Below are 24,544 nucleotides of genomic sequence, written 5' to 3'. Positions count from 1 at the left end.
GCCTATAACAACCAATCAGATTCTAGCTATCACTTTGCAGAATGTACTAAATAAATGATAGCTAGAATCTGATTGGCTTTTCAAACTTGCCGGAAAACTCTCAGCTTAATACATTTACCCCAAGGTAGCAATTCACTTAGCGGTGAAGTACCAGTATAGCGTGTTACTGCGTGATGTTTTGGTAATAATATTCACTCCTTTTTTTTTGTTTGCACCTTATAGAACCCTAGGGGATCAGTTCAATTAGCTGCAAGGTTCCGTACTAATATTGCAATTATGCTACTGCATTATGTTGCAAGGAATAATCTTTGACCATTTTTGCTTCCATCTCATAGAGGTGCGAGAAAAACAATTACAATGTTTTTCATTACAGAAATTGCCATTATGTGCATAGAAACATATCCGGCAGATTACTATGGAACCTTGTGGCTAATTGATTCGTATCCTAATAATGCTTGTGCACTATGCACCTACTGCTTCCAGGTCACACACATGTTGAAGGGTTTCATTTGCTGACCAGATATTCTATTCGGTATAATCAAATTCCATTAGATTTTGATTGTTTAGAAGGAACTGTAGAGCAAGACATGTTTCAAGTTTGGAGGAAATGATCATTTTAGCATGAGCTACATTTACTAAAGCTTCTAAAAAAAATTGAAGGTTTTGCCCATAGCAACCAATCAGATTCTAGCTATAATTTTCCAGAATGCACTAGATAAATAATAGCTAGAATCTGATTGTTTGCTATGGGCAACACTTCCACTTTTCCTTGTTAGAAGCTTTGGTAAATATACCCCAACTCTGTCTAAAAGTCGAGAGTATAGGTATTTTTGTTAACTGAAAATTGTTTTAATGGGCAAAAATACATGACAGACATCCACATACCTAACATTAAAACATTGTTTTTATGAACTTACATATAAAATTCAGGATAATTAATGAAAAAGTCAAAGTCTGCTATGATAATATTGAATTTAAAAGCCATACACTTTTTGGAGCCAGTGGATCAACACAGATCTATACAAAGCGATTTAAAAACAAATTTGAGGCACAACAGTGACCATCTCCAAGACCTGGTGCTATACAAAATAATTATTCCTTACATGTAAGTGCATCAGGTTCTTGTGAATAAATAATGTATGTACAATTTACAATACGCCCATCCAGTGATGGATGGATGGTGTATGATATGACAGAGCCTAAGAACCACAGTATATCTATGTGACCTGCCCCATGATGACCAGCGCTTAACCCCCTGTGAGGGTGGGCAGTAGCTGTACGGCTGCTATAGGACGATGGAGGGGAGGCGGTACAGGGGCCGGACACAGGAGGAGGAGAGTCCGAGCAATAACAAAAGCGATGAGACGGAGGTAGAGGCTGCTGCTGAGGATAAACGGAGGCATTGCACACAGTGGGGAGGAGTGAGGTTCTGCAATCTATAGGATATCGCTGGTGATCTCCTATAGCATAACTGCATGTGTGTTGGCCATCGCCCTACACAGAGGACAGCTGGGTGATCCCACCCTGGAGGGCACCTAGACACGCGTTTCATCCCCATTAGAGCTGTGCGAGCTGCCATTAGAGGACGGCGGCAGCCTCAGTACAGCTGTGTACATTGAAGGAGGAGGGAGACATGAAGCCTTGTGAAGGAGCTGGGAGACGGCAGCATGTAGTGACCACAGATCAGCTCTGTGATATGGAGGGAGAGGCTGGGGACCCCCTGCAGCAGTGCTGTGAGGACCCCTGGCAGGAGTGCATGGACACCGCCGTACAACTAGCCCTGAGATCTGGCCAGGTGAGCGCTTGTCACCCACATCAACACATACTAAAATATATCCCTCCTTGGGACTGTACGGATGTAGCGTCTGACCTCACCTCACCTTTTAAACCTGGTTGAAAACTACACATCTTACAGGTTAGCTGGATGTCCCACACAACATGGTAGATACACAGTATTTTTATTTATGAGGATCTGATCCACCATATTCCATAGCACTGTGCTTTACGTTAGTGAGGAATGGACACATTTGTATTTCTGTAATGTAAACACATTGTCCCACTGAATATTTCTGGATTGCATCTTTGCAACAGTTTCCAACAAAATATCTCATTGGGTCATATTACAAGATTACATTGCTACAAGAAGTACCAAGTAGATTATTTACAGATCCACATTTTATTCCAGCTTGGTGGTTATGTGCTTCTAATGTCTATCAGGTTAGAATGAAATAAAAATTATTACATTTAAAAACAAAACAAAAAACTCCTAAGGTGTTTGGGTGTCGGGATTGAAAATACTCAAATATATCTAATGGATTAAATGGGTCCTAAATAATGCCATCTCTGCATTTATTCATTAAGTACTCAGACCAAAGTTTTGACATTTTGTCTTTTACATGGGTGGGTACCGCCCCAAACACACTAAAATATGCAGTTACTTGAAGCATATATGAGTCCTCAGGGCTGAGTTTAAAATAAAAATAATATAGCTAAAACATCTGCAAACAGGGAAACAATGGAAGTACAGTCCCCATAAAGCCATTATCTTTTGCCTCCATAGGGAACATTAGACATAGATCTGTATGATAAATATATCCCTGTGTACCAATTATATATCTTAAATACTGTGGGTGGGTACAAAGAAAAAACACAAATGTCTATTTATATATTTATAGTTCCAATCAGAGATACATGTTGTCATCATATTATATAGTGCCTTTTATATGTAATAAAAAAAAAGGATCTATGTTGACTGTTGAGAAGATGGAGGCGAGGCCATAAAACCGTTGAAGGCTTCAAATTTCAGTTTTGCCCAGTTGAATGCCTATAGTATGTCAATTGCAAATATACCATTGTTCAATGGACATTGAATATATTTCATCCATCTGTCTATAGCTGTGGACCACATATCGTCTGAGTGCTGACATCTTCCGTTTGATTGCGTTCTGCATAGAGGGACATTGCTGGAATGTCATAGTTTTTCATTTGTTTTTTGTTTTCTAATTGTTTAATATAAAGGTAAATACTGAATTAATATAGTCTATAAATTTCAAAACTGAAAAAAGGCAACACAATGAAATACATACTATCATCAGCCTACATCGTGTTGTCCGGAACATTAAGGTTATATTCAAAGAACAGGGACCCACAGATCACACTGCGCCCAGCTGACAAATCTGTTAAATTAGGATGCAATACTATCTCGCTTTGACATTTGTCATTCTTTTGTTACTTGAACATTTCTGATCCCTAGTTAAAACAAAAAAATTGTCCAATGCTAACTCTATTACAATGTAGATCTCCATTAGTTATTGGTTATATGAAGTATGGCTGATGTTAAACAGCTTGTAGGGTGCTCTGATATCTATCTGTTTGTCTCTCATGACAAAAGGAATCGCCCTATAAACATTTGGGTAACATTCTCTGCAAGCTGTAGTTTATTCTTTCTTTGTATGACTTTGTCTCTGACACAGATTCTCAGTGTATTCTACTTCCTGTCAGAAGAGCTATATTTATACATCTGGACGTAGTTTCAACCTCTAAATAAACTCCTCTAGCTTTAGTTTGTCATTGTGGTGTATTTTTCTTTCACCCATCTGTTGACAATTACAAGTCACAGATTAGTTGACCCTTACTTAATGTAACATACACTAACTATTCTTTCTTTTCAATTACTGTTCCTCCTATTTCACAAACTGGCTTTATGTTTTTGAACACTCATGTGAAGTTGGGCCTAAGCATTAACTAGAGCAGTGAGTTCTCATTTTGGTGTAAATGATGGGGATGTGTCAACTTCCAGGAAGTTAATGTTGCATATTTGATACCAGCATTTAGCTTTGTGATGCAAAGGGTTTCCTGAGCGGTTGCTTTGAAAGTGTTGCATAGGTCTTGTGTTTGAGATGTGAAATGGATGCAGTGTAACTGTATTGCCAGCAATGCAAAACATCAACATGCTAATTTCTGTTTATTAGCTGTGTAAATGGAGCCAACATGAGCCCAGGTTATCACATGAAAAAGGATGTCCATATAAATGACTTTCATTCTATCTGCTTCCCTGTTACATGTACTATTTCAACACTGTGCTTTGTGAGGCTAAGACACTTACAATTATCAATGTTCCATTAGGTGGTCAGAAAAGCTCTTATGGAAGAAAAAAGGGTGTCTACTAAAACATCTGTGGTGGATCTTGTGACCGAGACAGATCATTTTGTGGAAGAGCTAATTATTTCTGCTTTGAGGGAAAAGTTTCCCTCTCACAGGTAAAGTATCAGACGTTATTTAAATTTCAGGCACCCATTGTCACTTTGCATGTCCCAATAGTTTTAAGGCCTTAAATAAATAACTATCACCTGGAAAGGTGCCCCAACACTTGCACATACCACATCCACTGTTTTCATTTTTTTCAATTTGTTAAATTCAGTAAATAGTAATTTTGTATAAAGATGTTGAGCCTGATTCATTAAAGAAAGTAAGGCAAAAAATGAGTACGTTTTGTCCTGGACAAAACCATGTTACAATGCAAGGGGTGCCTATTAGTTTATTATGTTGCACATAAGTTAAATACTGGCTGTTTTTTTTTTTTCATGTAGCACACAAATACTTGATAGATTTATTTTTACACTGAAATTTAAAGTTGATCTAAGACAATGTTGGCTAACCTGTGACACTCCAGGTGTTGTGAAACCTTCCATACCCTTCCAGCAATAAGCTGCTATATATTGGCAAAGCATGCTGGGACTTGTAGTTTCACAACACCTGGAGTGTCACAGGTTAGCCAACACTGATCTAGGACATACCCTATCCCAACTATAAATCTGTCCTCGTATTTTAAATTTAGCTCCCCCTCCAATGCAACATGGTTTTGCCAAGGTGCAAAGTTACTCATTTTTTTTTTTTGCTTTACTTCCCTTAATGAATCAGGTTCGTCATGTTTAAATATGTACCCCGCAAAGATAGTGGTAACTTTTCACTTAGAGATTCAACTTGATCAGTTTAAACAACTCATCTTTCTAATAAGTATTTGACTTATTAGCAGCCTTGCGTTTTTTTTATGGTTTTTTTTTAAATGACGCACCATTTCTTACAGAAACTTGTTGAAATTAAAAAATATTTTGGATCCGCATAGAGTTTGTATTTGATCACATGAAGGATCATTTACTGAGTAGAATGGCAGGCTTAGGTCTTGGAAGACATCACGCAAACATACATAACTTACAGCATTATCTTCAATTACTGGTTTATGCATCTTTTTATGGGACAGGTTAAGTTCCTCAGCAGTGATGTGAATAACCATAGAGTATTTAAAAAAAGATCCAGAGGGCAAACTAGGCCCATCACTACTTTCTATTGAGCCTCGGTAAAGATGGTGTCTATAATATTGACCTATGTGCTTTATGTATCCACAGCTGCTTGTAGCCTGAGCATGATGTATCTAGTATGTATTTTCTACTTTCCAGCTGTCCATTTCCCACCCATTGTAGAACAAGAAATTATGATTTGTTTAGTTGATTTTATTGTTCTCTGGTCCTTTTACACTTCTTCTTTGACTGACCACAGAGTGCAGAAAGATGTCTCTAGTCATAGTGTATCATATGTAAATATACTTTTTATGCTTTATTCTTTAAAGCTTTCTATGTGTGCTTGGCATGTGTTCAAAAGGGGTGTGGCTTGGCAGAAAATGGGTGTGGCATTACAAGAAATGGGTATACAGCACTGGGGTCATGAGTTCAATTCCCGACCATGGCCTTATCTGTGAGGAGTTTGTATGTTCTTCCCGTGTTTGCCTAGGTTTCCTCCGGGTGCTCCGGTTTCCTCCCACACTCCAAAAACATACTGGTAGGTTAATTGGCTACTATCAAATTAACCCTAGTCTTTGTGTCTGTGTGTGTATGTTAGGGAATTTAGACTGTAAGCCCCAATGGGGCAGGGACTGATGTGAGTGAGTTCTCTGTACAGCGCTGCAGAGTTAGTGGCGCTATATAAAATGAATGGATAATGATGATGATATGCGGATGTGGTTGGCTTGGTTTGGGGCTTGGCCTAATTTGTCTCTCCTTTCCAATTGGTGCTATTGTGAGGTATGACTTTGGCTCCATTGGGTTTTCTGAAGATAATTCCTGTTACTGACTTTGTGCAAATCAAAGTACAGTTTTGCTGATTTGAATGTTGCATAAGTTTGGACTGTGTGTTCCATTGCCCACAAATAAAGTATATTTACCGTTATTTGGAGAACATCCAATGCCATTTTGATTTCTAGGGGGCACAATTATTTGTATGGAAATCTTACTTTTGCACTTGTTTGTATTGCAGTTATTTGATTTCCTCTTGGTAAATACTTTTTCCTAGCATTTAATCACATTTAACCCTTTAAGCGTCAGAATTTGTAAACATTTTCTCACTCGCTGTGTCAATTTTTAAGATTTTAGCTAAGACCGCATCTATAAATGTAGATTTGCATTCAGCTTTTAATTTGTATCTCAGTTGAACTGGTTATGTTTATTATTTAAAAAAATATTAAAAAAAGTGACTTTACTGTTTATAATATACTAATAATGGAAGAAGACAAACTTTAAATATTTATGGTAGCTTTAAGCAATTTCTTTCAAGTACATTGATGCAAATGTGTAGCTCTCACAACACATATCGCCAGCAGAGCTGACAATCCTAATGGTGCTTATAAGGGAATAACAAATATTCATAAAAGAAGACAAAACAAAACTGCAAACTGTACGAGTACATAGATGCTACATACAGGTGTAGCACACGTAAAATGTATCTTGGTCAAATCATCAAGTTGTGCTTGATGGCCTGGCCTGCCTTCCACTATAACAGTGAGATAATGAGCATGGGGTTCCCCTACTGTAGGGAAAAACAGCCCAAGTTCATCTGTTGTTGGGTTTGTTTGTGGTTTGTTTGTTTTTTGTTTTGTTTGTTTTTTTACACTTTGTGTAATGGAAAGCAGACTTATGATCCATCAATGGCAATGCTCCTCAACAGGCCCATTAGCAGAAATTCCCACCTACTTACTTTTGCCTTCTCTGTTCTTCTGACCTCTTTGTGCTGTCTCTTCCTGCTACTACAGTGTAAGAGCGCTTAATAGACTGCTCACTGAGACAAGAAAGGGTTTGTGGCTCCACCTTCAAATTGGTCAATGCCAATGGCCAATTGGAAGCCAATGTTTATCAAAGGTCACCAAGCACAGTAGTGGCGATTAAAGTCACTACCAACATAAACATAAATAATAGAAGAAAAAAAAAGTTCTTACAATTATCAGATGAGGAAGGGCAACCTTCATAACCTGGCCCCAGTGTAGGCACATGGCAGGAGAAGCCAAGGAGAATTTATCTGGACCTGTTCAGCAGTCTTTTTCCTTTCCTCTGTCCTTTATCCACATTTTTATCTGCTAGACATAGAGCCATAATTAAGTCACCTATTGAGAGTATAAAATACAGGTAAATGTACACTATACTAATAAACTTTGGAAGTGCATTATAAAGGTTAATAATAGTATATGCGCAGTTTAGATAAATGGTTACATTTATAGCAAAGTGTAATGTTGTCCTTCTATATGAAAACTTTATTTTGTGACTGCTATGGTATTTTAATTACATAATTTTCTTTCCATGACTAGATTTATTGGTGAAGAATCTACCTCTGCAGGTTCCAAATGCGTGTTAACCGAAAGCCCAACCTGGATCATTGACCCTATTGATGGAACCTGCAACTTTGTACACAGGTATATGATTTGTATTTTCTGATTTGGGACCCTCCATGCATGATATCAATGCTTACTATTTCAGTAGAGTTACCTAAAGGTTTTGGTTAAATGTTCCCTGGATAGCTCTACTATCTGAAGTTCATTTGTTTTTAAATCATTTTAACAAATATACACAATAAATGGAATGGACATAAATTCCAGCGTTGGTGGTCAGAGATTTTTCCTGCCTTAACCTACTTTACGCTGGTTACTGTAGTCCCCAAAGACCTCTGAAAAGCTCAAGGTGGCATTGACTTACCTCTTTAATGGACATCATGGGTGTCCACCTCCACCGGAGAAGCCTCTGAGGATCTATCGCCTGTCCCATTGCTATGCGCCTGTGCAACCTTAGCCGCCCATGAGCAATAGCCACACAGGGGACATTTTCTCCTTTCACCAGCTGCGTTAGGCTGCTGAGGGGTTTTGTTCGCTTTGGGTGGTGGTGGGGACTTCGGCAGGGCTCGCCAATGAGCCCTGGCATGTTAAATACTAGCGGCAGTACACTGCAGCGATACCATTATACTGCTGCCCACTAGCCACCAACATTAAATAGACCCCTAACTCTGAAATCTACAGTTACTAGTCGCACTAGAAGATTCTGAATATAAGGTTACTTGCATTTTATTAGTACTTTGTTTCTCTGATTTAATGTTATCCAGAGGCAAGCTGGTGAGCAGGGGGGGCATCTGCTCCCCGGGTCGGTCCCATAGTGGGCTACCTTTGGCTGGGTCACTGGGCCAACTGCATTTTTTCCACTTTAAAATATTCCTAATAGGCTGCTGATCTGAGTCTTGTCCCCCCCGGGTTCAAATATGTCAGCCCTCCCATGATGTTATTACAGATTTTTGTCGTATGTCTTGTGATGTGACTAATGTACTTTTAGATCATTGACAAAATGTATGTATAGTATAAGTTGTCTAATTATCTGGAAAACCGTAATCTCTGCTGCCTGTCTACCTGTCTTGGGTAGTGCTTCAGGTGGCACACGGTACATCAGGGCTCTGATGAACACCTAGGGGACACAACCCTTCTCAATGGGAGATTTAATTTTGACATGAGATTGGAATGACCCAGTGTTTTGTACAACACATGTCTAATGAACAGATGCTAAATGATCTATTTCAACTTAAAATGTTATCATTTAGAAAATATTTTATTTGGAGATTGACTGACTTCAGGTCAAATAAATCTGCTTCCCCTTTCCTTCCATCAGTGGTTACGATAAGTTCCACATGTTGTAGTGGTAATCAGACCTACATCCAATAGGTTTAACTGTAGATTTGGTTCATCATCTCACCATAAAAACTAAGTCCCATATTTTCAGTCATTTGGAAGGGGGACTTCAAAGTTATGTCATTAACCCGGAGAGTCCTAAGCATGCAGTAGTTAGTAGGACTCAAGCCTTCATATTGTGGATAGCTTATATTTCTTCAAGTAGACGCATCTCTGTTGCTAATGGTTCTTTTCTCTCTAAAGCATTAGCCAGACCTACCTCAGCCCTTAAATGTCTTACCCAGGTCCAGTCCTATTACTGGATCGGATGTCAAGGCATGGCCTGGCTGTTCTACCTTTTGGCAGCCAGTCCTGGTAAAAGCCTTTGCCTTGTACCAGGAAAGCCTGAAGACATTGCTGAAGTTTAAATACAAACAAGAGGCCACTGTCCCACAGGGCCATACCTTTCCCCGTGTATCATACCGCTGAAGATGCCAACTCATCCTTTAGTAAATTACTACACTGTGTACCACTTGAATTTTCATATATTTTAAAGCTTTAAAATATTTGCTTTGAAACAACTACACTGGCTAGCTAGCCATTGTTTTAGAGTACTTACATTATTGTGACTTTTGACTCATGCAAGTTACTACTTACTATTGTATCTATCTTTTTAAATAAGAACACTAAACCTCTCTTTCTGTTATTCACAGTAATGATCTCCTAATTTAATATATAATTCCAATGTCCATTATGTTGGATCTTTTGAGTGCAAACACTTGCCTACTAAGATGATGTTCTTTGTTTCCACAGGTTTCCTCCGGTGGCGGTCAGCATTGGATTTGCTGTCAACCGAGAGGTATAATCAGTGTTCTGTAAGTTGGTAACCTGAGATTCCTAATGGTATCTCATAGGGGAAGGGTAAGAGGTTGTTTTCTTTTTAAATCTAATGTAGGTAACATTATCTCTAAAATAATAACCTAACCTTTAGTGTTTAACACATTTTATGCCCAACTATTGCTCCATTTGTTGGGTGATTTTGAGAAAACGTTCTCCATCCCCTTTAAATTCTATGAACGTAACTTCCCATGTGAGCGCTGTATATATTTTTAGCAACACTTCAGGACAGCTTCAGTGTATGGGATAAAACACTGATGGGATCAATAAGGGAGAAAAGTCCTAAAAAAAAATAATTGTCAAGTCAGAGAACAATCTACAAAACATTTAGTCGGCATATATAATGTATTATAAAATTACTGCAACAAACATTTTTCTATTTATTTAAACCAGGTTGGGATTTAACACACATAATATGACAAGACAAGGACGACCTTGGGTGATACTATGGGGTTGTTCTCACTAATTATTACTATTATATCTAGTATATTTAGAGGGCTCCTATGTGTCCTGGTTTTCCCAGAACAATCCCAGTTTGTCGTATGGGAAATCAATACTTGCCAACTATACCTAATTTCCAGGGATAGTCCCAATGTTCACCAACTGCACATTAAGACGTATCTGTAACTATCCGAGTCTTAGATTAAATGAGTACTTTCCATTCTTATTCTCTGGACTTTATAAGTTGATATTTATTGACTTAAAATGCATACAATATGTGTAACGGGTCTGCTATGAGAGAAGGCCAGTGGCCTGTCTACAAATAACAAACGATCTCCTGAATAATCCCTCGTTTCCTTGCAGACAAGGGATCTGTTCTGATGTAGAGATTTAATAATGGTGCACAATGGGGTCAACCAATGACCCAATGGATGTCTATGGGGGAAAGGGACTGCACAGCATGTCCTAGAAAGTGAATGAAGGAAATAGGTCACATAGTAAAGAAATAAAAATGTAAATTTAGTTAAATAAACATTCCTAACAATATTGCACTATAGGATAGAAATATTGTCACTGACAAAATTTTCTTAATTTACTGTGTGGTTTATTTCTAGACTTAGGGCTAGATTTACTAAGCTACGGGTTTGAAAAAGTGGGGATGTTGCCTATAGCAACCAATCAGATTCTAGCTTTCATTTATTTAGTACCTTCTACAAAATGACAGCTAGAATCTGATTGGTTGCTATAGGCAACATCCCCACTTTTTCAAACCCGTAGCTTAGTAAATCTAGCCCTTAGTGTTCTTTAAAAAGATATATGCAAATAGTATTCTACTTTCCTTTAAAAGTGTACATGCAAACTGACCTCATGGCTCCGGTTCCCTGCATCTGTGTTCACCACACAGTGACCCCACCTTTGAGAGATATATAAGTTTAGAGCTTCTTTATTGAATAGTTATATTTTATTTTACCTAGTAATAATATTAATATAAGGAGATATCTCTATAAATATATTCTAGTTATAGGACTACCTAATTTGTATGATGATGCTAGTAAGTCAGCTCTCATCAGAGTTTACTGTTTCGTACAGTTACATTATTTGCTTTCTATACCCCAGAATCCCTTTGTCATCCTGGAGCTCTTCTTTCAATCTAAATTTGTTATATAATCACCCACCCCACCATACTATAGCTTAGGAAGGGAGGGGAAGGGGGGGTGGGGGGGGGGGGTAATTATCATTGCTCAACCTGTGTTTACCATAGAGTTTATTGAATCTCCATGGCATTATCCATAGCCCATGCTGTCAATCGATCCACTAAGGTGGGGTTGAACCTCATGCGTATGTATCTGAATGCTGATAACCGTTCTGTACAGGGAATTATTTATGTCTTTAAATCAGCTTTGGATGATAGTCCATAAATTCTGTACATTATGGAATGAATATTCTTTCATTTTGTCCAAAATTTCCTAATCATGGTGTTTAGGGGAAAATTCCAGCGATTCTGAACTTTGAACACAATAAAGTGGGTGTTAACGATTGATACCATTTGCACCTAAATATTTTATTTTTCTCAATGCCCAGGTAGAACACAGTTTTTTTTTAATCTATTGGGAAACAATAGATTCTGTATCCGTATTGTAGCCAGTTTTCATTTTCACGCATCTTTGTGCCTTTCTGACTATGCGCACAAGGACAGGCACTCCCACCTTTGACAATATGCCAAAGGTTCCATAAGTGTTTTGTTTCTGACCTTATATTCTTGGTTTGTTTGCAAGTCCAGTTACTTATACGTGGGCAGATAATCAGCCTGGGTATCGGGTGATGGATCTTTGTCCAATTCGGTCATACAGATCAGATTATTCTACATTTGGGCCAAACGACCAGATCATGAAGTACTGCCAGTACTTGGTTGAAGTTTACCAAATTGGTGGACCAGATCCACCTATTAAAGTGACTGTGCAGGAAAAATTGAAAAAATTAATTTTAAGTGAAGCGAGATGGTTCAACACTATAAGGTTAAAATGATGATTAATCAGTGTCAGGAATTTGTAGTTCAGCCTGCCAGGACTGATGAACACAAGTTATTGCCAGCCCTATGGTCTCTGCTTTGTTTGCATGGTTTTGTCTTTGTGATCTTTGGTGACTGGTTGGTTTCATGCTCTGTTTCCAGGTCGCACACAAGGATCATTGTGGAGAAGAAAAAGAGCAAATGTGTGTAGTTGGCTTTAGTAGATGGTGGATTCTGAGACGTGACAGTGCTGCATTGTGTCCTACCAAATAGATGCAACACTGTTCTAAAAAAAAATAAAAAAAAAATTGTTAACTATGTCAGTATAATTATTACTGTCTGCAGTGGGTGATACCAATATTGATGAGTGATTTTGTGACTGTTTAGCAACCTTAAGAATTATTTTAGTTTGGGGTTTGTATATTTGCATGTTTCAGATTGGGAGGATAAGTACAATGTTAACATTTTAGCAAACCTACTGTAGTATTAGATGTAGGTCCACGTTGGACTTGGTAACTGGTGCACTGCTCCTGTTAATGTAGAGACTGGTACCATGGTGCAACCTGACATAACCATTGATCTCATTATCTCTCAGCAAAATATATATGTGACTGGTGTCAGGCCGTAGGCCTACGGAGGACTACATTGAGCAGAACACTAACCGGTATTAGCACTACTGAACTAGCAGGTGCGAAGTTTAACGTACCCCTGGTATCCGCCAGGGACCCCCGCAAGGAGGTTTGGACTTCGCTGCACAGGGCACGCAGGTCGCGGTCCTACTAGCCAGCTGCCGCTGTAGTGTAGAAGGGTCAGACGGTCCGGGTCAAACCAATCGGGAATGCAAGGTACCAGGGAGAATCCAGAGGAATAGTCAACAAGCCGAGGTCGCAGGAACAATATGGGTCTCGCAGATCAAGGAATGGTCGCCAAGCCGGGTTAAAACGAGAGAGCAGGAACACTGGAAGCACTAGCAGGGAAAAGGAGCAGGAAGAACCAGGAACACTAGGTCAGGAACCTGTTACTCTGGCACCCTAATGGCGCCAAAGCCAGGTTTAAATAAGACAGGGGAGGTGGTGATTGGAGTAGCCAGGAGCACAGCACTCAGGAGGGATAAGTAGCGTCCCGTTGCTAGGCAACGGGACAGAGCAGGGCGAATACGCCCGACAGGACCCAGGAGCGGAAGTCGCAGCGCGTCTGTTGCCAAGCAACAGAGCGCTACAGCCTAGAAGGCAGGCGTCCATCCCCGACTGACAGGGGATCAGCGGGGACGGCGCCAGACAACTGGGCTTTGTAAGTGTCACTACTGGATTGGTTAGCCACAGAGTTATGTATAAGGAATAAATCATTTGGCCTATTATAACTTCCATTGTATAACTGTGTATGCTAGAACTAAAGTGATGTACGCCAGGCTAGTAATGTGGTGTGGGCCAGGCTAGTAATGTGGTGTGGGCCAGGCTAGTAATGTGGTGTGGGCCAGGCTAGTAATGTGGTGTGGGCCAGGCTAGTAATGTGGTGTGGGCCAGGCTAGTAATACATGGACTGCTTGCTGACCACTCCTGACTTCCATTGCCTAGGCACAGAGATTCTAGACAGTAGAAAGTATAGTGGTTCACTGGCGCTTTCTGCGCTCCTTGTATATTCGCCACAAGTACCCGGGCATTCATGGAGCTGATATGCTGTAGTTGGATAGGAACCCAGCATTTATATCGCCTGCAAAGTGCAAGCAAGGATCTGTGCCCGAAAAATGTCAGCTGAGCTTTAGATGGTTTAACATCCCGCTGTGATACCTTTATGTCACTGTGATGGCCATTTCCTATGACTGTCTTTTATGAAGGGTTATTGTTACATTATGCTTCTATGATATTTACCTGATGCTGAGCAGTGTTGTCTGCTATATTGTTGCTGAACTACGTGCTGGACGGGCAGCAACTATTGGTGTCCCTTCCATAGCCCTGAAGGGGATGTGGTCACACCAGGTTGGTGGCTCCTCCCACTACACAGGCACTCCGGGGCCCCTTTGTACCTGCTACAAACTGCAACAAACTACAATACAGCAGGAAGGAAGTTGGGGCCACCAGTGAAGGCTTGGAGGATCATAGGGCTGCCTGTCGCCCATCACTGCTGTATGGTGTGGCTTTACCATATGTCTGTGCGTTATATCTATATATAACTTGATGTCTAGGACAAAGCTTGTTTATCAATTTTGATTTAACTTTTCATTAAACGAGTTGCCCACCTTCAGAGGCTTTCATTTATTGGCACACGTCTGAAAAGTTTTACTGCAGGCTTTATTTCCTGCTTTTCAGCAAAACTTTTATATTATCCAAGCAGAGAAAAATGTATTCTTCCCCACATTGTTCACAAAATCAGTTATGTGTTGTATCCAGACCTGTACCCTATCCAAGGTAATAATAATAGTAATAATAATAAAAAGACCTGGATGCTATAAAATCCTTGCTGCGAGAAGTCAAAAAATAGTAGCGCATGTCCAAGCTAACAAATTAAAGGTGTCTGAGGTTGAAACATTCTTTGTTAGTTTTTAATAGGCTAATTTTGTATTTTATTGGCTCCACTTTGGTGGTAGCAACAAAATGCTTTGTTTCTTCTTTATAGCTTGAATTTGGTGTAATATATCATTGCACTGAGGAAAAAATGTACACGGGAAGACGGGGACGAGGGGCGTTTTGCAATCAAGAACGGCTTCATGTGACAAAAGGAACAGGTTAGTATCTGTTTAATTTGTAGGCCATCTATTGTATAAAATAGATTTTTCTTCTGGTATCTTAGTGCCTGAAATACTAGAGAAGCAATTAATAGGACTCCTTATTTGGAACAAGAGTTTCTAGAAACCAGGGCTGAGACGAATGTCAGTAAACTAGTGCACTCTGTTATATATATTCTGCACCTCCTCTAGGACACGAATTTTGCCACTGTGACTAAAGTAATATATTTCCTTTTTTATCTAAGTTCATTGCAGCATAAAAATGTAGGACATTTGTGATTTCTGTGCTAGAGATCATCTATTTATATAGCGCCACTAATTCCGCAGCGCTGTACAGAGAACTCATTCACTTCTGTCCCTGTCCCATTGGAGTTTACCATCTAAATCCCTTAACATACATACACACACATACCGAGAGAGACTAAGGGCAATTTAATAGCAGCCAAGTGACCTACTATTATGTTTTTGGAGAGTGGGAGGAAACCGGAGCACCCGGAGGAAACTCACGTAAACACGGGGAGAACATACAAACTCCACACAGATAAGGCCATGGCTGGAAATTGAACTCATGACCCCAGTGTTGTGAGGTAGTAGTGCTAACCACTAAGCCATCGTGCTGCCCACCATTCCAGATTATGATTTGTATTGCCATGGAGGATTGCAGGGCAATGTCCTATTTTGTATACGATTATGGAATTGGTTGGTATAGTTGAATATGCTGACTGTTAGATATGACCTGATGCATCCAGCATATAGGGTGAGATACAAGGGCATTGTGAATGTTTATGACCGCATGAAGAATTTGGGTGATGGGATCTCTTGTGCTAGAGGAGTGAATTATATAGCAACAAAGAGAAGGCTGTTGTAAGTTACAATGATTGTAATAAATGTTGCATGTTCTCTTGTCCTGAAACTAGTTGTTGAGTGTTAATGGGTTTTGCATGAGTGATCATAATGTGCGGATTCCAAATTCTTACCTTGCTTTGCTATATAGCCCTCTACCTCTATGTTACATCACCCCATCAACAGCAGGTAACTTGTCCTTCAATTTGTATCTTTGTGTTTTATACTTGCCTTAAGTTGCTCTTAAGCTTTGAAAGATTTTTATTTCTGAAATAATTGTGTATTTTGTCATAATTCTTTGTTATACTTCCCAGGTATCAGGAACAGCTTAATTTTAACTGACATTGGGCCAAAACGTGATCCAGCGACTTTAAAATTGTTCTTGGGAAACATGGAGAGATTATTAAAATTCCAAGCTCATGGGTAAGCCAATGGGTTGATATTCCTCTGCTACGTATGACTTGTTCTTAGCAGGGTTGATTGTTATTGAGCGTCTGTGTAGTTCAAAAGATGGACCGGTGCTAATTTACAAAACATTTGCTACCCTCATTTTATAGGCTCAAGGCTTTGTCCTGGCATATTTTGTTATAGATCTGAAATGCTTCTCTATCAAGGCTTTTGTCTGCCACATTTTTATAAATAATTATACTATAGCTTTGTATGGCAGAATGTACAGTAATCTGTAGAATTATCTCGGATACTGCCATCACAGGTCAAACCAGAAAAACAGAATGTAGAACTTAGAATTTTCATTGATCAGTTTTTGTTTTGTTACCAGGATTAGAGTGATTGGAAGTGCCACGTTGGCTCTTTGTTATATAGCTTCAGGGGCTGCTGATGGTTTCTACCAGTACGGACTTCACTGCTGGGACTTGGCAGCAGCAACTGTAATTATCCGGGAAGCTGGAGGTTGTGTCATAGACACGTCAGGTAGGTTTTCAGTGTATTCATATATCAAACTACAAGTGAAGTTTAAAGTGTACAATGTTCCTTATATTCAAAGTATAGATGATTGTTTCTGTTTTCCCATCAACAGATGTAATCAGCATTTTATTTCTTTATAAATCTTAGAACTTAGTTCTACAAGTACCTTTTACATACACCCTCACCTTGTACATCACTGGTCAGCTTCCCTCAACTCAACTGTGAGCAATTCCAGCCCCAGCATTAATTATACTGGGCAGCAAGGTAGACAGATAACTGATGTGATGGTGCAGAAATACCCAGTCATTATATCATTTAATTATGGCAGTGGAGATCGTTATCATTTGGCTACAGTTACGCTATAATATATTTATATTTATATATATATATATATATATATATATATATATATATACTACGCTACGTACTAAGCCATTAAGAATATTCCCTGTTTTCTATAATGGTATGTAGTACAGTAGCACTTCAATAGCCGGCTTATATTACCTACACCACAAGATGCAAAACTAGTCCTTTGTGTGCATACTTAGAAGTAAAAAAAACAAAACAAATAGGATATTGTACTGCGAAAGCACAATTGGTATGCAACTCAATATGACCCCAGCAAGCCTAATAAAAAGTAATCACCTCTTTTGGATTTTTTTGGATTTTGGTTTCTTACATCATGGAATCAAAATAGACATATTTGGGAACTTTTACCACTGATCATCTCAAAATACTCAATTTTGTTTTTTTACTTGACAATACAGGTGATTGATTAAATAAATATTCACCCCTAGTACTAAATATACCTAAATAAACCCAAGAGAAATTAGTTGATTTCAGAGGTCTCAATTTATTTTAATCCAGTTGTGTACAATCAAAGGTTTCAGTATTTTTAAAAAATAAATACAAATGTTAGAGGTTACTGCATTTCTAAATGGGAACTTCATCATGAAGATCAAAGAACATTATTATCCAAGATAAGTTTATTAAGATTATGGAGACTTTCCATATCCCTTGGAGCCTTGTCAAGTGTGAACAGACATGCAAAAAGGGTACTTGTGAAGGAGGTCAGTGAGAGCAGACAGTGTTAGTCTTTCATGGCAGAGATGGGGGAACCTTTTACCTGGGACAATAACTGGGGACTTCACTAATCTGCGCTTTAGGGGAGGTAGCAAAAAAAACCTTAACTGAAGAAATATCACCTATTGTTTGCCAGAAAGCATGTGGTAGGCCCTCCTACAAAGTGAAGGAACATTCTATGGTTTAGGGAGACATAGAGTGAATCTTCTTGCCTCAATGCTAAGTGCTATGTTTGGTACAAGTCTTACACTGGGCATTATCTCATCATCAACATTTATTTACATAGCGCCAGCAAATTCTGTAGCGCTTTACAATAGGAACAAACGCAACAATAGAACAATACTGGGTAATACAGAACAGAGAGGTAAGAAGGTAAAACTGATTAATCGGCAAATGATAGGATATGAATAGTCGGACCCTTGTTTTCATTAATCCGCTCAACGGTCTGGACGAAAATCGCTTCACCAGCTTCTAACAGCCGAGACGGCTAACAGTCCTGGTGCATGGCAATGCCCTGGGCACTTCCACAACCCCTAACCCCCGAACCTCTGTGAAAGCAGCCCCTCATTTATCTGCTAAGAAGAGGAGCATCGGGTAAGGCGTAATGCTAAACGAACATTTCAACAAACTACTCTTTCTGAGGAAAGCTATAACCATTAACCAACAATAAGAAATTTGCTACTGGTAGCCTCGGTCTGGACTAAAGTGTGAAACAAGTAGACACTTTATATCCAGCATTTAGACTTGTATCTCTATTGGGTTGCTTACTTATGTTATTGGACTATATACCATACTGAAGAGTTATCATTTGAGTATACATAGCCGATCATTTGCCGATATGAGTTTTGATATCATTATATAGTACAGCACTAAGTGTATGATTCTACATATGCGTACACTATCATGTTTTCCGTTTTTTTTCCATTAGATGTTTGTATTTATATTTCTGGCCAGAGCAATTGTTAAATTTTTCAAATGTTGATATTTGATGATTAAAAACTGATCTTTATTTTACTACCACAATGCTCTTGTATATACACCATAACTGAGACCTTTCAACCTATGCACCCAGGAACCACACTATAACTCTATTCAGCTATTCACCTATTAGAGGGTAGGGAGCCTCCTCTATTCAAGAGGTTCCATATAGTGGCAGCACATTTCTTAGGACGCGCAGATAAGCCTACCGACTTATCATTTCCAGAGAGGTAAAAAAGGCCCTGCTCCTAAGCTTACAATCTATAGGACAATGTAAGTTTGATATATGAGATTAAGTGCTACATATTGCATATTGGTCCATCCAGATTGCAAAGGTAAAAGTGCTTAGTGGGCGATATGATCCAGTCACACAGCAATGTTGGTCAGATGGTGGTTGTCTTGTGTAAAGAGTGGTAATAGGGTCAACTAGGGAGCTGAAGAGGGTGGTTGAGGAATATTATAAGCTTGCTTAAGAGGTGGGTTTTCAGAGAACGCTTGAAGGTTTGAAGACAAGAGGAAAGTCTTATTGTGCTTGAGAGGAAATTCCACAAAGTGGGTGCAACCTACAAAAAAATTCCTGTAACCGGGTATGGGAGCATGTGATGAGAGTGGAAGAGAGACGCAAATCTTGTGTAGAACAGAGGTGTCGATGAGAAATATTTTGAGACAAGTGAGGAGATATATGTAGGTGCAGTTTTATTGATGGCCTTTTATTTGTAGAAGTATTTTATATTGGATTCGGTAAAAAAGCGCAACCAATGATGAGTGACAGAGTGGCTCAGCAGTGGAAGAACGATATGAAAGGAAACACAATCTAGCCGCTCCATGCACAACAGATTGTAGGGGTGAGAGTCTGATTTGGGCAAGACCAGTAAGGAGGGATTTGCAGTAGTCAATGCAGGAGATAAGTGCATGAATTAAAGTGTTGGCAGTGTCTTGTGTGAGATATGTACGTATTCTGTAAATGTTTTCTTAAATGTATGCAACAGGATTTGGATATAGAGTCGATGTGGGGAACAATGGATAGTTCTGAGTCAAGGATTACGCCTAGGCAGCAAGCTTGTGGGGTTGATTTATGGTCATGATATCAACAGAAATAGAAATGTCAGGGAGGACATGATGAAATGTCAGAAAGACAGTCAGTAATGCAGGACAACACAGATGGGGAGAGATCAGGAGAGGATAGAAAAATTTGTGTATCATCCGCATAGAGGTGATGCTGAAATCCAAAGGAGCTTATTAGTTTTCCAAGAGAAGTGGTGTACATAAGAACTGCAGAGGACAAAGTACTGAGCCTTGCAGTACTCCAACTGATATGGGAAACGGAGCAGAGGTGGATTCAGAGAAATTAACATTGAAAGAGCGATTAGATAGGTAGGATGAGAACCAGGATAGGACAGTGTCTTGAAGACCCAAAGATTGTAGCTTCTGTATGAGAAGGGAGTGGTCAACTGTGTCAAATGCAGCAGAGAGATCCAGGAGAATTAGAAGAGAATAATGGCCTTTAGTTTTAGCAGTGATCAAATCATTAACAACCTTGGTTGATGCAGTTTCTCTGGACTGGTGAGAACGAAAGCCTGACTGAAGAAGATTGACTATCTCTACAATGACCCATGGTGCAGGGAGCATAATGCTATAGGGATGCTTCTCTGCTTCAGCGACTGAATATCTTGCCAAAAAATAGCTCAAAAAGGAATGCAGACGCAACATTGAGGAAATCTTGTTTTATTCTGCAAGAGACATAGGACATGGGAGAAGATGTATATTTCAAAAGGACATCAATCCTAAACATAGAGCAAAAGCCACATTGGAGTTACTTGAATACAAAAAAAACTTTAAGTGGCTCAATCAAAGCCCAGACCTCTGTCTCATTGAGATTCTCAGAAATTATCTGGAAATTGCTGTTCACCAATAGTCCCCACCCAACCTGATGACAAACAAGCAAGCGATGTTACAAATTAAAACTGATTAAAATGTGCAGTGTACAAAGCTGGTAAAGACTTCCCTAAATAGATTCATAGTTGTTAATGCAACTAAAGATCGAGCTCCTGTTCCTGTTGCTCTTCCTGGCTCCAAGCATTAACTACTCGTGTACAGACCTCTGCTTGCCCTCCATTCCGCCTCTTCCTGAACCTCTGGACCTTCTCGTCTCACTGTGTACCGAACACGGCTACGTTTCACCATTCTTACCATCTAATCTCCTGTTGGCCAGCCTTCCTCCCTGCCACTGGGCTCCTATCCAGTCTCTGGACTTATGTCATTTTACTGTATTTTGAGTAAAATGTTTTTTTAGAGACTTCTATACTTGACATTGCAGAGTTGTTGTTTTTTTTGTTGATCAGTGGTAAAATTTCCCGACTCAATCGATTTTGATTCCATAGTCTGACAAAATAAAATGTATAATAAGTGTGTGTGTGTGTGTGTGTGTAACTACATACATACACACACATTCTAACAATACAAACGTGCTCCTGGGGAAGTCTAAAGGATAAACTGTTAAGTAGACGTTGAGCAGGACATCTTGTTTTGTTGTTTGTTTGTTTTTTTTTAGCATCAATCATAGTGTAATCAATTATATTTTAGAAATAGGAAAAGCTAATTCTTTCATATGGAGAGAGTACAAAATGATATGCTTGGCCAGTATGGGGGTTGTTTTTGTTATTGAGGGGTGAAGTTTTCTGTTTGTGGTTTTCGTCTATATTTTTAAACCATGAGCAAAATGAATATAAGCGTTGCACATCCGTTTTGTTTTTAGTCTTGGCAGTTTTCATTTGGCAGATCATATCAGGTGCATGTTTTACACAAAAATGATACTTTATTACATCATTAAGATCCACAACAATCTGGGATAGTAAAAAAATGATTAAACAGGATTACTAGAGTCTCAATACCTCTTGTTTTATATCCCCAAGCATGTGCAATCTTCATGTCATAGCAGGTTTTATAGTTATGTTATGGTATGTTAAGTAATGAAAGGTAGCTACAAGGATGTATATGGTCACCCTTAAAGTGTACAGTAGAGAAATTGCTAAAGCATCTATCTGCATGTACTGCACAGATGTCCATTTTAATAAGTGCCCCATCTTTACCTGAAAAGAGGCACCAAATTACATCTTCTGATAGTTTACGAAAAGTTTATTACAGGAGACCGGACTCGGTGGTAAGTATTTGCAAATCTGCTAGGACAAAAGGGTAGTAAATGTGGTATTTCACCAGAAACCACAGCAGCCCAGTCAGTAAACGCCTCTGTTGTAAACACTTGAATTTTCAGGATGAGTCTAATCATTAACCCTTAAAGCTCTCTGCAACACTGAAACTAGTATTAATGAATCAACATTATCCCAACGCGGACATCCCCTTTTAACTACATAGAGCATAGGTAAGGAAGCCAAGGTTAATCAACAATAAACATAGTGATGGATGAGGTCTGGTTAATATGAGAACAACCTGAGTGCTCACACACTGACTGTGACTCTCATCCACATATACTGTGCATCTAATCTTGTGTAACAAAGACTGTCTACTGACTTACGTTTTAATAAGAAATGGTCACATTTGCCGATTTTGGTGTAAAATAAATATATATTTTCTTTCTTCAGGTGGACCTTTGGACCTCATGTCATGCCGAGTGGTAGCAGCTGGTACAATGGAACTGGCCCAGGGCATAGCTCAGGTGTTACAGACTATTGACTACGGGAGAGATGATAACTGAAAAATGTTGATTTATGTTGAAATCCCCACTATTCCAGCAGAAACCTACACCCAAGTGTTATTGTGAGCTTAGAAACAGTAATGGCTTGCTCTGGTGTATTAAGTGTACAGACTGTCTCAACAGCATGCCATTGTTTAAATTAAATGTGGGCGTATTGTTCTGTTTGTTTTGTTTTTTTAAATTTAGACTGCATTGGTAATATAACACATTTCACAACTGTCCTGGAATTATAGTCCAAAATGTCTTGTCAAATATGCAACGAAAATGAAACTTTATTTTTTCACATTCTCAGGTAACTGATATTTAGCATCTCTGTAAATGTTGAGCCATTGATGTTAGTGCTCTTTTATTGGCGACAATCCTCTTGTTTTCATGGATGTTTTATAATACTTTGGGTATATGTTTTGGTCTACTTAATAATACAATGCCTCTCTGAGGGTCACTTATGAATCTGAAAAAGAATGGGTCCCCACAATGTATTTCACGCGCCTGTTTGGCTGCCACATGCATTCATTATTGTACGCCTACATTACACTGCCTCTGTAAAGTCTACTTGTAGGGTGGTGAACACAACTGGTAAAGATCGCAGTGGTGAAAGCGATTTGTCACTTCAAAGTCCTGCCAAATATGACTAATACCTCCTGCTATTTCTTAATTTTCCTCTTAAATTTCTGCGAAGTGGATCCTCAATATTTTGACAAATCATGAATGTGAGGGACATTAGGACTGTCTTTAACATATGTCATAACTGTACATTTTATTGCATTGTAGTTTTGTGCCCATAAATCCACCTTCCCATTGAAAATAAAGGCTGAGACCTGACTTAGGCCAGCTCCAAGGATATGTAAAAATCAAGCACCTTCCCCTGCTAACTAGGGAATACTGCGCTTAATTGTACAAGGTCTCCTTTCTTAAATTTCATTTATAGATCTCCTTGATGCAAGTGGGTGCAGTACAAGGCCTATTCCTGGGCCTAGCCTGCATTTAGTTAGGAATGACTTGATCTCCACAGAATATGACGACTTTAGCACATCTGCAATCAGCACCATCTTTGCAGCTAGTTCTCATACTTCTCCATATAAACTGGCTGGCGTATGTCATCACAAAACTGTACTTGTGTTGCAAGCCTGCATTATTTTTATTGTTCGTATATTAAATCTTTTGTTTGTCATCTGAACCTAAAAAGGTGCTGTGTTACTAATGACATACTGTAGCCAATACTTAATTATAATTTCAAATGATACTCTGTTGCTGGGCTGGTGACTATAGATACAGTGTATGAAATTCAATCTAGGTAAATATGGGAGATATATATTTATATAAACACCATACCCCCACTTTTTCGACTGCCTTCATTGTAAAACTATCAAATACACTTACACTATGAAATAAAAAATACATATAATGTAACGGTATGGAAAATTTAAGTGAATGGTATATCAAGCACCTGCTGTGAACCTATAAATTGAGCAACTTTGATTTCTATATAATATATATATATATATATATATATATATATATATATATATATATATATATATATATATATATATATATATATATATATATATATTTCTGAAATACAAACCCGAAAACTCATTACATGGTACAATTTACCCCCTTATCTGAAATTGAAGTGCATTAGAAATCACCACGGGATTCTAGGACCATGTGCAACCTTGTGCTTTTATTCAGGTCCCAAAACTCAGATAGGACTTCTATACCCCTTTATATTTCACTGTAGGAGCTGCATTATTCCTTAAAAAATGGCTACTATGTGTTATGACACAATAAACCAATTTAGAATTTTAATTACCATTGTGTTAAATTGTGTTCTTTTATACTTTGCTTTTTTGTGTCATTCTTTTTCTTTTTTTTTTATGAGCGAAAAGTAAGCGTTCGTGTGAGGTGGTTTTATATGTGACAGACTGATGCATTGGGGAGAAGTAGGGCGGTGCCAGAAGCAGG

The 24,544-nt window shown here is 38.8% G+C and overlaps 1 protein-coding gene across 1 annotated transcript; it reads left to right on the top strand.

Moving 5' to 3' along the window:
- Positions 1-1,249: 1,249 nt before the first annotated feature.
- IMPA2 (inositol monophosphatase 2) lies at positions 1,250-24,388 on the top strand. Its single transcript, XM_075213280.1, has 8 exons — positions 1,250-1,795; positions 4,126-4,259; positions 7,631-7,735; positions 9,782-9,827; positions 14,928-15,036; positions 16,194-16,302; positions 16,658-16,809; positions 22,464-24,388. Exons 1-8 carry the CDS (start codon positions 1,634-1,636, stop codon positions 22,574-22,576), a joined length of 930 nt encoding a protein of 309 aa, XP_075069381.1. The 5' UTR covers positions 1,250-1,633; the 3' UTR covers positions 22,577-24,388.
- Positions 24,389-24,544: the final 156 nt, after the last annotated feature.

Source organism: Mixophyes fleayi, chromosome 5, assembly GCF_038048845.1.
Source record: "Mixophyes fleayi isolate aMixFle1 chromosome 5, aMixFle1.hap1, whole genome shotgun sequence".
Lineage (NCBI taxonomy): Eukaryota > Metazoa > Chordata > Amphibia > Anura > Limnodynastidae > Mixophyes > Mixophyes fleayi.
The sequence above is the reverse complement of the archived record's forward strand: the minus strand, read 5'-3'. Positions and strand labels throughout refer to the sequence as shown.

Excerpts from the sequence above, each read along its gene's own strand:
- IMPA2 (XM_075213280.1), top strand. The coding sequence starts at position 1,634 with ATGAAGCCTTGTGAAGGAGCTGGGAGACGGCAGCATGTAGTGACCACA. Across the intron at positions 7,736-9,781 it reads ACCTGCAACTTTGTACACAG|GTTTCCTCCGGTGGCGGTCA; the intron begins GTATATGATTTG and ends TTGTTTCCACAG. Across the intron at positions 16,303-16,657 it reads TTAAAATTCCAAGCTCATGG|GATTAGAGTGATTGGAAGTG; the intron begins GTAAGCCAATGG and ends TTTTGTTACCAG.